Source organism: Pezoporus flaviventris, unplaced genomic scaffold (genome assembly GCF_033815535.1).
Source record: "Pezoporus flaviventris isolate CSIRO_AGI_PZ_B2104156 unplaced genomic scaffold, CSIRO_AGI_Pfla_v1 ptg000035l, whole genome shotgun sequence".
Classification (NCBI taxonomy): Eukaryota; Metazoa; Chordata; class Aves; order Psittaciformes; family Psittacidae; genus Pezoporus; species Pezoporus flaviventris.
In genome coordinates this window covers 5,061,707-5,075,111 of record NW_026892583.1, presented here as the reverse complement: position 1 = coordinate 5,075,111, position 13,405 = coordinate 5,061,707, and the positions used below count along the sequence as shown (strand labels likewise).

Below are 13,405 nucleotides of genomic sequence, written 5' to 3'. Positions count from 1 at the left end.
AAAGACAAGCAGATGTGGTGCTTAGGGACATGGTTTAGCGGTGGACTTGGCAATGTTAGGTTAGTAGCTCGACTCTATGATCTCAAGGGTCTTTTCCAACCTAAATGATTCTACTGATACTGAACTGTTCTTGCCACACATCCCAGGCTCTCAAAGTCAAGATCGCAAAGAGAAAGGGTCAGCAAGTTTGTGCCTATGAGCATACCTTCACTCTCTGCCCAGCATTTTGTTTTTTTACTTCAATACTATCTGCAATACCAACGTTAGGGAACAGTATCCACATAGCAGGTACACAGATTATGGAACAGGACATCAGAAACCCATTTCTCAGGACAGATATGCTTTGATTAGACAAATTAACAAAGCAGGTATCAAGGTAGGTATCAATGCTTATCAAATACAATACCCTTGTGAGCTCCCCAGAGATTATGCAAGTCTGTTAGACAGACACTGTAGAATGGAAGAATACATCAGAAAACACTCATTACCTTTCTCCCTAGGCATTTGGAACAAGGATATGGGGATCTACAAGCTTTCATTGACACACAATACAATTGTTCTTGTTTTCTCAATGATGTCACTAGCACACATCCACTCCTCAGTTCAAGATACTCATCAAGACAACAAACATGGAGTCTTTGCTCCCATTTTCAAAAGCCCACCAAGGATTTTGAAAGAACTATTCTGGAAGAAGTGAGCTCTACCATTATGAGCTGGACAATCACACCCCAGATTCAGCAGGAACACCCACCTGAACTGGGAACCTGAAGATCAATCTTTACATCAAAGTCATGCACTTTGAAAAGATCTTCTGAGAGGTCACTGGCTGATTTGGAGTTCACATCTTTATCCTTCCCTTGACCCTGAAATAAAAACTACAGATAAGTCTCCAGTCCTTACCGGACCAGAGAAACAGAGATAAAAAAAGCTTTTTCCCCACTTCTGTCACAAACACATTTAAACACACTTAGTTTAGCTTTCATATCTCTAGAGAAATACAATTTTATTTCCCCAAGAAAAAAAAAAGCTGCTTCTTTTCTATGATAATGATCTGCAGGATACCTATTTCTAGCACTGAAGCATGCACATCTACTATTAGTCATAGGCTTCTAGAGAAAAATGATGATGGGGGAGAAATGTAACAGAGACAAAAATGGAAACTTGCCTTACTCATGTCCTTTGGAGCATCTGGTAATACACCAGACCCATATTTTGCATTAAGCTGGGCAAGAATGGCAGCTTGGACAGCAGGATCTCTGGACTGCAGAGGGGAAAAAAGGAAATAAAAAATGAGAGAGAAAGAAGGAAAAAAAAATCACTGTATTTAAATCCACATTTTGTTAAAACAGGGCTCATATCTATGAATCTAGAACCATAAGAGGCTGTAGATCAGTTAGCCCCACCTTCAGGATCTGAGACACAACTGAAATCACCCTGATATCTGTGTAACGTAACAAACTAAAAGCTATTCTTCAGAAAGTCTTTCTATGAGAAAATGAGAAATACTTTTCTTGTTGATATGGTTTGCTGCCATGACCACTCTTAACACCACCACTAGATGTACTTGCATTCAGCTTACAGTTCTGGCTACTGGAGAAAAGAAATCTTTAGAAGACTATTTTCTTTATGTAACAGTTGTCTACCACAATAAAATTACTCAGTTATGATTCTTTTCTAATAAAGAATTGTTTCAGAAATGATTATTGAATTCAAACCCTGCAGTAAGATTCCTTTTCTATTCCCTTGCCAATTTATGGAGACAGATGAGAACCAGCCTGACCAGTTCTTCTTTAAGTACTGATATCAGAACCATATACTGTTCCAGAATAAGCCTCAACAAAGTCAGATTATGTAGAAGTAGGAGCTGACCACCTTGCTATCCATCATTTATACAGCTAGCGACTGCAGTAGCAGGTTTTGCAACAGTGTTATGGGGGAAGTTCCTGTTGAACTACTTTATTCATTACAGGCCCAAAATGTCTGGTATCCTCTCATTTCACAGATCTTTCAGGAAAGTTTCAACTAACGAAAAGTGAAACATCTGAAGCAAGCTGTCTCCCCAGAGCTAACTAATCTGAGTAATTCTATATATAAGAATTCACTAGACAAAAGTCTAAGCCTGCTTCGCTGTGTACATACCCACATCACCCATGTCCTTCTCACTTTGCATTAAAAAATAGTACTTTTTCTTTCTTTGGGGATAGTGAAACCAGGATCTCACTCAACTGTATCTCACCCTGGCATCTGGAGCATTGATAGCAGCACAGATGGAAATGAATACAAACATTTTCCTGCCTGCTCTCTGCATTACATTGGTTTCTGTTTCTCTGCAAATTGTCTCAATTGCCCTTAAGCATTGCACTCACGTTAGACACTATTGTGGGCTTGCATTGTCGCCTAGTAAAGGGGTCCATTTGTTGGTTTTTCATGCTATGACTTTCAGCCTGAAAAAGAAAAAGCACATGGTTTTTCAGTTAGCTGCTTGCACCCTTGCAAATCCTCCCACAGCACCCTGCCCATGCAAGCATTCATCAGCTACCTATAATATCAAGATCAGAGGAAAACCAGCAACAGCATTAGACTGGAAAGATTTGAACACACTTATTGTCCTATGCTTCACAGGGCAAAACTGTCTTTGTTGAATATAACATACCAAATAGGTGCACAACACTTAGGATTGGCTAAACAAGCTTAATTTTTCCTTATTAGAAGTGTCACTGCAGAGAACTGAATATTTCCTTTACTTTTATTCTCTGAAGTCTCCTTTCTGATTTCTTTCCCAGATAAAATGAACTATATTATTACAGTCAGTAATCTGCTGATAACTGAGTTGATCAAAAGGAGAAAGCTATCTGCTTTAAAATCCTGTCATTTGTCTATATGAAAGAGTTTACAGATCATTAGAAAAATTAGTAACTTCACCATGCAATTATCCCCCTTTGCATCATTTCATCTCTACTTGTACAGAAGTATTAATTCAGCACTACTTACCACAAGAGCCTTCTCAGACTCAACAATATTCCACTCTCTATTTCTCTGGTTGATGTAACTGCAGAAAGGGAAAAAAAAAGGAGGGTAGGGGGAAAGAAAAATAAAGTGACTGTCATTTATCAATCCCTACACAACAAAACGCCTGATAGCACTCTTGCAGCTTCATCCTGATCACAGATTATTCTTATTGCAACACAACTGCTATCTGGGGTATGTGGAAGAGGATTTACTTTTTTAACAGTTTTAACTGAATGACAGAGACCAGCAAACAATAATAGAGCCATCACAATACACATTTCATGAATATATTGTACAGGAAAGAAGAGACAAAATCTGACCATTAATTCACTACTGCATTAGTTTCTCTCCTCTGTGTATTTTGATTGATATAATTTAAGAAAGTTCGCAGTATCTGCTACTTACCTGATTGCCGAAATGTTTTTTGTTCGTTGACGATCCAGGGCCTCTGCTCTCTCTTCAAGTTCATTAAGCTGATCTTGAATCTGTTTGGCTTTATCTTGGTCCCCCAAGTCCTCTGCCATAGCCTTCAATCAAATAGTAACTCATTAGGCATTACTCCTTACCTCAGAGCTAGTCAGAGAAACAAGGGATAGACCCATGAATCAGGCAGCTAACCCTATTGCAGCTGCAAATGCTCTAACCTGCATGGTAAGAAAAAACCAAAGAGCTAAACTCTCCTTATAGCTAAAGGCAAAACAGGACTTCTTACTCTGAAGAACTCTGAAGACCTTTGAAACCCCTTAAACAAAGGAAGGAACATGAACACTAGTCCCAGCATGAGGAGGGCAAGTCAGCTAGATGGTTTAACATCACTATTTACCAGCTCAGGAAAAGAATTATCATTTCTGCAGCTGCGAGTTGCCACTTCGTTCAGGGAGTTGGAGAATCCCCTACTACACCACCAGACCAACAACATTAGTTTATTATGCCACCTGGTGACAACAAGCAGAAACTGCACCCTTCGGCAATGGAAAACTAAGCAATTTACATATTCGTGCATAGTAAAATCATGACCAAACAGTACGGTTAAACCAGAAAATGTAAAACTAAGCATTAAGACAAACTCTTTGTTTTTACTGTATATTAAGCACGAATTTATGGTAAAAGGACTGCACAAATAAAACCAAAATGTGTTATACCTGTCTTCAGAGATACTGAAAACTTTGTTTTCTTGACTTCTCAGCTTTGGCTTTTCAGGACTATTAGATCTATTTGCAACAGGAGGTCTGCATGTAAAACACTTCAGTGGCAAGCAAGTAAATCTTTTGGCAATGCATTCTTTTCAGTATAAAGTGACAATTTGGTCACCCCTGAGTAAAAGACAATTTAACATGACTTTTTTTTCCCCTATTTTTAAAAGTATAGGAAATGAACTTCCAAATGGGGTACTCTGGGAGAAAAAGAAAAAAAAGGAAGAGGTTTCTAAAGCAGCTTAAGACCTTCTTGTTTAAAGGACACAAAAAGAGCCAGCTATAATTGTTGGCAATTGCCCTTAGGAAAAAAAAATGCAATAGCTTTAACTGGGTTCTAAGTGTTCTGAACTCAGCAATGAACCTTGAGATCCACCTTTTAGCTGCAGATTTAAAGTCAAGCTTACTGCTGACTACTGCCAAAATCCAGATGAGCGCTTCATGAGTTCTTCAAAATCAAAGACTGCATTAAGCTTGCAGGCATCATCTCATCTCTCACCTTCTCCTTTAACAGCTGAGTTTTCTTCATTGCATAATTTGGAGGTGCTTTTCTGAACCTTTCCTTCTCTTTCACAATCTGTAAGATGCAGAGGAAACAAGAAGATGCAAATATGAAATGTCTATTTCAGTACTTGGACACTAGAAGCAGTAGATCAATATCACTTTAGAAATGTACTTACTGCCACAGATTTTTTACTCCTGCTCTCTCTGCTGCATTTTTAAATCTGTGCCTTGGTAATGAGTTACAGCCCCATTACCCCTACTTACAGCCTACAAAAGTCTTTTACTGGTCAGTATTAAGCAAGTATTAAACTGCAGAAACTGTGATAAATGCATGTTAGCTGTCAGCTTTCCAGAACTTGAGAACTAAGTTGCCATACTCAAGTTAGGAGTTTAGAGCTCTGCAACAGAAGTTGAAGGGGAGGTAACAGGGCACAAAGGATGAAGCAAAACAGGAGTGAGCACCAAACAACAGGTGGATCACCGAGCCACTCTATTCAGTTATGCAACTTCATTTTGAGCCTTTTTCTTCTTTTTAGGGAGCAAATACTATGATCATTTTGCTTTGTAACAGCTAGTGCTCTACTCCATGAGTTCCTGTCACCTTTAAGCACTGCCACAGCCTCACTACAACACACTGTTTACCTCCTCAATGTCCTGGTCATTGAACTTGTAGTTGAGAGCTTCTTTGATGGACACTTCCTTCTTGTTTATCTCATCTAATGTGGGTAGCTGCATCCCAGCAGAGAACATCTAAACACAAGAGACAAAGAGGTTACTTTCCACTAAGTATTCTTGGCAGAAGGCTGCTAAGAAGCAACTAAAGTCTGGCAAACTTACCGCTTCTTTCCACTTCATAAACTCACTTTCAGTAAATTCCTGATTTGAGACAAACTCCAAACGAAACACACGTGAATCACTGCCATGCCTGCAACAAGAAAGTAACAACATCCGTCTCTGATGGTGCAGGGCTGTGATCTTAGATCTATAGGTGTAAACCGACTCAAGAAGCCCAAAACCAGATGCATAAGCTACTCTTGTGGCTCACATGATATCTACTCCTGACTTCAGTCAGGTCAGCAACAGGTCAGGAGCATAGATCAGCTATTTGTAGTAATTCAAAGGAATACAGACTTCAGTCTGCGGGAAACAGTCGTGGAGCTGTGGCAGTAAAACCCTCAGGAGGAAAGAAACAGATCTCTCTCACACCTAAACCTTATATTTGGTGGTCCATGGCATGATCTTCAGAAACACAAAACTCCTTCATGTTTGGACCAGTAGAAGTAACCTTTAAGCAGTACTGAATTACACAATGCTGGAGCCAGCCCTTATCTAATTTTTCATTTGTTGGCCAAGCAAAAGCCAGAAATCACTAAACATTTTCTGTGGAGCACTGCCTTTGGCACTGCCACCTAACTACCACTACTATACTGCTACTAGCAATACTAAAACTAGTTGCCATGGTGTAAATTTCACTCAAAGCATGAAGCTCTCTCCTGAGGTAGCCTAAGAAGTTACTAAATGTTGTCACACTGGATTTAGACGAGACATTCTCCACATGCCTTCCTGTTTCTCCCCAGTGGTTAATGTCTTTTTGTCTTATAGGATGTTTTGTACCGTAACTTTTAACCTTCACCTCATGATTCTTATAAGGACGTAAGAGAACTGAACGGAAATCAGACTCCACTGTCCATTGTCTCAAAGATTGGTATGAGAAGCAGAGATGGGACTCCACACAATCCACTGTCTGAAATAAGACTCCTCTGTCCATTATCCCAAGGATTGCTTACAGACGTGCAGTTGAAGAGTTGGCTGCAAGACCAGCAAAACTGGATGCACGTGATCCACCAGGAATGTGCAGTACATTAAGAACAGAGATACTCCCCCAACACATAAAAGGAGAAAAAGGTAATCGCCGTGATCCTTGCACACCTCTGATGACAAATACGGACCCTTGTGATCACCCACCACTGGTGACAACTACTGATTCTGGGTGACACCCACACCACTGAAGATGGCTACAGATCTTCGGGACGCCACTGGATACACAGTGGTGACTACCCCTCTGCACTCTGAATTCTTGCTCAATTTCTATCCTTTTTCCCTGGTCTGTCCTATCTCTATCATTTTAATAATAATCATCATCACCTTTTTATATCTTTTTATAATAAACCAACTGATCAATTATGGTACTTGACCTCACTTGCGTCTTAATTTCACTCTGGGGATCACAAACAAAACATTTCTGACACTAGGTCTGACGCTTTATCCAGTCAGATCGTGACAAACAGCCACAAGAACAAACAAGAAATCCGATGCTACCTTCAATTTATTCCCTCCAAAGTATATTCTGTGTTGTAACACGTATACCAGACCCAATCGTGTATGCCTTTAAAGGATACATATTTTCTCACATCTGATAACAGAAGGAGAGAAAAAGATACGAGTTATTGTGAATCTCAAGAGGTACAAACTGCTCAGATGCCAACACAAACACAAGTCCCTGCATGAGATTTTTCTTTTTTTCTCATTATTTCCATCATGCCCAAGGGGAAAAACAAACAAATCAACCAACCAAACCCCAATATTCTGGCAGTAGATGTCGTGATATGGTCCAGTCTGCTTTATAGCTCTCATCTCCAAACCAGACACTATGGCACAGAGAGGAAGGACACTGATTCATGAACTGATGAGGATTACTTTGGTATCTTACCTCAGCTGCAGTCCTTTGTTTGTCCGGGTACCACCAAGCTGGTAAACCTTTGCAGTCTCTACCACACCAGTTATTTCAGCAACCTGTATCACAGAGTAAAATAAACAGGAGGGTTTTTTCGTGTCCTGGAATATATCTGGCATATTCAAGCATTTTCACTAGAGATCAAAAACCTTTATCTAACAATTCTAACTAGATCAAGGAAAGCAAGATTCTTCAGTGTACATTATCAGGTACTGAATTAGTTGCATCTGAATGCATGTATCACCTTTGAGTGGACAAATCATACCATCTGAGTGCTTGATGCAGTTTTTTCACCTCTCAGTTCTGCCTTCCTGACCAAATGGTGTTCACTTTTCTACTTTTTCTACTTCCTTTTCAATTAACACAGGTTTGGGTTACCGTATGTCCCAAATGAAACACACCAGTGCTGCTCACATACTAAACACAGCCCCTCTAGGGACTTCTTATAATGCAATTTTAATTATTGCATCCTATGACTGTGCAGTTGCAGCAATAAAACAGAAAATCAAAACAGTGTTCTCAATCACCCTCTCTTCTGAGGCACACTGATGTAGTAGGAACACTTTGTAAAAAGAACTGAAACCAGACAATAACTTGGGAACATTCCCAGAAATAAGGAGTGAATGTTACTCATCCTTACTTGGCCAAGCAGATTCCTGAACTCTAGTTTGCAATACAAATGATGAGACAAGACAGCATGAACCAAAGCTGGAAGAACAGGCTTTGTCAGTGCTCTGTCTCTCCTACTAAATCTCTCTCTTCACCTAGCTGATCTCCTCCACTTCAGCAGCAGCAATTACATTTTCTTATTCTAAGCAATCTTTTTATATTAATTATTCAAACAATCACAGGCACCCGAGAGTTGCAAAGCTGCAAATATTATATTACAGTCTTATAAAAAGAACTAAATCCCTTGGAAGTAAACTCACCCGATAAACAGGTTTGCTGTTGTGATTTCCAATGCCAATTCGGACAAAACACCCAGTGACTGTCTTGGCAAAGAAGGGCATATGACACCAGCGCTCCAGCTTGTGTCGCGATAACCGCACTCGGTTCAGCTCTTCAGGCAAGGACACTGGCTGGGACTTAGGAGGTATTTCTTCTTTCCTGAGTTGGGAAAGGTGAGAAAGAATAAAGAAAAGAAAGTAGAAGCATAATCATCAGAAAAAGGGTCCTGAGCTAGGTGCAGCATGAGTGATAACTATGTAAATTGCTAGTCAAAGGAAGGATTTATCATGCACTAGTTGACTGTAGGTATGTGAATTTAGCATTCATGAGAAAGGATTAATGTAAAGTCCCAGACTTGTTCTTTCTGATACCACAAAGCAGACTCATACACCAATGCAGTTTATAGGCCAATGCTTTAAGCCAGCACACATCTCTACCCTGCTGGTATGCCAGGGTTCTGCAGCTGCTCAACTCTAGGATTAAGCACATCTGTAAACAACAGTGTAAATGGGGCTCAAGGTAACAGCAGGGAACTGCAGTTGCAAGCCTGTTCAGGGTCAATCAGTCCCATGCACCATTATGTAGAAGCCAAGGACTCGAAATCTGAGCAATGCAGGTGTACCCTAAACCACTTTAGAGACACTGAACTGCCCCCAGACAATTTTCTACGACAGCATGTGTCTACATGAAGCGGATCTTTCTATGAATACACACTTACAAGTACTCGTAGTGTAGTGTTTACTACTTACTCTTCCTCTTCATCAGAGGATGACGATCTGGATGAGCGATCACTTTTCTCACTAGACTTATCATCCTCCTCCTCCTCTTCATCATCAGAGTATACTTCACTGGTTTTTAATGGCTGTTTTTTTGCAAGCAATTCAGCTGGGTGAAGGAGGACAGAGAATAAGGAAAAATAAGCTGTAAATTTTTAATGAAAGCTTCCTCTTAGAGATGAAATCTTATTGTATTTTTTAAAACAGAAAAAAACAGGCAGGTAGCTGTTTATTTTATGCTGGATCCAAGTGCCACATGTTCAAATCCACTAGTAAACTAAGCACTCCATATTAGACATTCAAAGAGAGAAATCAAAGTATTTAAAAGCATCTTAAATCTCAGCTGTACTTATCTTCAGTCTCCCAACTTGTCTGCACACAGTGATACAAGATGGGCATAACAGCTGGATATACAAGATAAAACTATTATGATCAGACAACTCATTGTTATTTTGCAAGGAAAAAAAAATCTCATGTTTGGAGAGGACCACAGTAATACCCAGCAGAGTAACAAAAAAGGTTAAATCAAAAGTCTGGCAAGATCAACACAATGATGCGCCAGTGAAGAAACAAGCAAATGTAGACAAGGTAGCACAAGTACCGTAAGCACAGTTCGGATGGTTAAAGATTAAATAACAGAATCTAAGCAACCAATTCAAATCCATGAAATAAGCATTATTAAGTGCCATTCAATGGACTGCAATGAAAGTTTGCTTTCTTTTCAGACCATTCCAAAGAGGGGCGAGGCAGAGAAATACAGCATCAGTGATACCCAAACAATATCCAAGGTTATCAAGTCGAGCAAGAGACCAAGAAAATACAGACACAATTCATTGACTCCAAGGTGTAGGGATGTTGTATTAACTAGAGACAGGATGTAGCACTTTCAGAAAGCTGCAATAATGCCTTCAAAATTGCAGCAATAGCAACACGCTTTCATACCTGTTCTGTTCTTCCTTTTCTCTCTTTCTGCCTTTAGCTCCTCCATTGCCTGAGATTTCTTGTCTAGCTTTTCATCCCGCTTTGATCGCCGCTCTTTGTTATGTGACATGACCTAAAAACATGCACAGAAGATCCCTCAACACCAAGTGCAATCCACAAATTGAAATGCATTAAAACAAAGATGGTTTGCACACTTCGAAAGCTCCATTTTGAAATAGTCTTTTTCCCCAAGTTCATTTTTAGAGGCTATGGAGAGTGAAATCTATCTAAAGAATACTTCTTTTTTCTACTTCAATGAACATATTTACACTTCAATGTTTCTGCCACCAAGTTTTAGTCTCAAAACTCCTCAAAGTTAAAAAAGAACTAGAGAAATAAAATGGAAGCAATTCTGCAACAAGTAATGAGGAAAAACTGAGTGAATATTCTTCCAAGTCTTGATTCTCATCTAATCAAGACACTTGTTCTCATTCAGTTGCAAAGAGAAAAGTTATGTTAAAAAATATTTAAAGCAGAAATAAAGTCATGTGTAAAGTCTGCAATACAGATCCAAGTCTTGAATGCTGTAAATCCTCTAATCTTTTCAGTTTCTAATGGGTCTACCTGGAATACCAGGTAGCACCGAAAGCAGTTTTTATAACAAGCATAAGAGACAGTCATTTGAGGTAAGTCAAAGTCATTTCTAGAAGGCACTGTAAAAGAACTCTGTAAAGATCCTTTTACATACGCACATGTGTATACTGAGTAGGAGAAAACTCCAGGAACAAACTCGCCAACAGTTTCAAGTTGACAAGCAGGTATTCTTTATTGAGGAGCTGGGAGACACAGAGGATAGCTCCTCCTAACGTGTGTCCCCGTATTGCCATGCAGGCCATTCTTATATAGTCACTGGGCATATTACATCATTCTCCAGAAAGTTTCCGGCATGCATACAAAAATGTGATGGTGGTCTTTAAGGGTCGTTTTTCTCAACAATGTTCATAACCAGCTTAATCAACATTACAGACATAGCAATCATCCTGTCCTTCTACTTATCAGTTAGTTTAACTGCTCCCATCCTGGAAACCAGCTAGTCCGGGATACTCCCCAGTAGATGTTTACACCAGCTTAATGGGTTTATTAACACCACAAACACAGCAATCATCCTGTCCTTCTACTTATCAGTTAGTTTAACTGTGCCCATCCTGGACATCTGCTAGTCCCAGATACTCCCCATCCCCAGGTCCTGTTTTTCTATTCTGCTTTTCTTACACCTTCTGTACTAAGGTCCTAAGGACCTGAAACTATGTCACCTACCTTCAAGCACCGCAGTTATTTTCCATTACAAAGCCATCAAACTTAATATTACTTAGAACTGATTACATTTTGTGCTTTTGTGCCTCCTTGTCTCAACACACATCTACACGTTGTGTATTACATAAGGGACTACATAACTGTATACACACATGTATATACATATGGAGTTGAGGGGGTAGAGAGATGAGATTCACACCACTTAATGTGTGCAAAATGGGAAACTCATTTCACCTAATCTTACCTAAGTGTCAAACATCTATTTTGCTATATGGAACAAACTGACAGCTGGAGATGCCCTCCTCCATTGCACGGAGGCAACAAGTGCAAACAAGCAACTAGTAGATGGCTAAAGTCAGGTGAAACCCATCCCACTGTGGGAGCCTATCTGCCCAGACTCTATAAATAGTTGAGGTCATGGTCTTAACCATTTGAAACCACAGCCAATTCAGCCAGTTGAAACTACAGTTCTACTACAGAAACCTCAATCCCACAACTGGTATTATCCTCTTTCTCCTGGAGGGGGATAAACTATAGAACTCCTTCTGCTCCTCCTAGCATTCAAGTTTTTTTTTGACAACCCTACCTGTAGAAAATAAGCAGTCTTTCCATTGTATGCGCATGCAAAGTAATTAAGACAACAGCTTCTGGCCTGTACTCTCAAGCTTTCACTTGCAAGAAAGACAGCATGTAATGTTTCAGACTGAATGACAACTTCGGCTAAAGAAATTGCAAAAGGTTGCTCTCCTGTTCTCCTATGGAAGGACTATCACAGCAACTCTAGATACAGCTGTAACTTCTCATTTTTCATTAGAAGGAGTTATCAGTGCACCCCTCAGCAGACCAAAGATGTTAATTTCTTTAGATGAACTGGAAAGGCTAAAGATAGCTTGAGCATATAAATGAACTAAATTCTGACCTGCTTACCACACTGCTTGACATTAAGGGGAAATATTAGGGGCAGAGAGAGGCAGCATCCTATCTCCTATTGCCAGGGGAAAAAGGTTTGTTGCTAAGGACGATTTCATTTCCTACCTGGGATTCCTGGATCTGTGTGAGTTTTTTCTTCTCCTGCTCTTCCTCTTGCTTTTTCTTTTTCTCTTTCTTTTCTTTCTTTTTTGCCGTTTTTAGTTTCTTCTTGATTTCAAACCTAGTGGCAGATATTGAAACAAAAAGAATGTATGATAGAATGCTCTCTCCCTGAGTGAGCAAAGTACCACTCAGATGCTATCACAGCTTAAGTTCTTAGCAGGCTGTAAGGAACTCCTCCATTGCTTGCCCCAGATGGATAACCCTTTAACACTATCCTGTCCTATTCCCACCCCCTTCCTTCCCCAAGAAAAATAAGGTGAAGAAAAGCTGAGGACAGAAAAGTGCAGACAACAGACAGCTAACCTTTAGCGCTGATGAAACCACATAGTAAGCAATGGCTACTCCCCAGAAATCTGTCCTTACTCCATCTTCTCCAGTGTAGTGACCATTGCATGTTGCCTCCAACTCTAAAAACAATTGGCTATTTTGCATCATTTGCATCTCAACAGCTAAAAATGTGCGTGTTTAAAGCCACTACCATGCTAACTTTTTCAGTGCTTAAACTCCAGCTTTCTACTAGTACTGGTCTGTATAAGAATGACTGCAAAGAAGTCACAGTGAGTCCACCTTCAGTAGCTACATTCCAATGAGACTTGGGCAGTTTCTGTAGTCCAATATAAGCACTACCATTTCCACTTTCGTGAAATATTCCACCCTGAAATCTTATTTTCAGCCACTGTATTCAGAAGAGTAGAGATTTCACTAGAATTGTCCTGTGACTGAGATGCCGCTGCACCATGAACTGGTCACTGCTTTAGTGAAGTGTGCATACAGACAAAACACAAGAAGAAATATTACTTAACTTCCAATAACTGAAATTCACAATGTGTTATCCACATGCATATTACACAGTCCATTCTTCTTCAGTCCTTTATACCTGGATTTTGTAGACAAGAAACTGAAGTGCCAGATGA

General features: G+C 39.8%; 1 protein-coding gene across 1 annotated transcript in view; it reads right to left on the bottom strand.

Moving 5' to 3' along the window:
• Positions 1-13,405, bottom strand: part of RTF1 (RTF1 homolog, Paf1/RNA polymerase II complex component) — a 35,332-nt gene that overhangs the window by 3,781 nt on the left and 18,146 nt on the right. The window contains exons 5-17 of the mRNA XM_061462312.1: positions 12,435-12,549; positions 10,107-10,218; positions 9,138-9,273; positions 8,370-8,547; positions 7,417-7,499; positions 5,544-5,631; positions 5,349-5,456; positions 4,702-4,779; positions 3,415-3,536; positions 2,992-3,049; positions 2,367-2,444; positions 1,166-1,261; positions 752-863 (exon numbers count right to left, since the gene is read on the bottom strand). Of these exons, the coding sequence (XP_061318296.1) occupies positions 752-863; positions 1,166-1,261; positions 2,367-2,444; positions 2,992-3,049; positions 3,415-3,536; positions 4,702-4,779; positions 5,349-5,456; positions 5,544-5,631; positions 7,417-7,499; positions 8,370-8,547; positions 9,138-9,273; positions 10,107-10,218; positions 12,435-12,549 (1,364 nt within the window). The remainder of the gene's footprint in view (positions 1-751; positions 864-1,165; positions 1,262-2,366; positions 2,445-2,991; positions 3,050-3,414; positions 3,537-4,701; positions 4,780-5,348; positions 5,457-5,543; positions 5,632-7,416; positions 7,500-8,369; positions 8,548-9,137; positions 9,274-10,106; positions 10,219-12,434; positions 12,550-13,405) is intronic.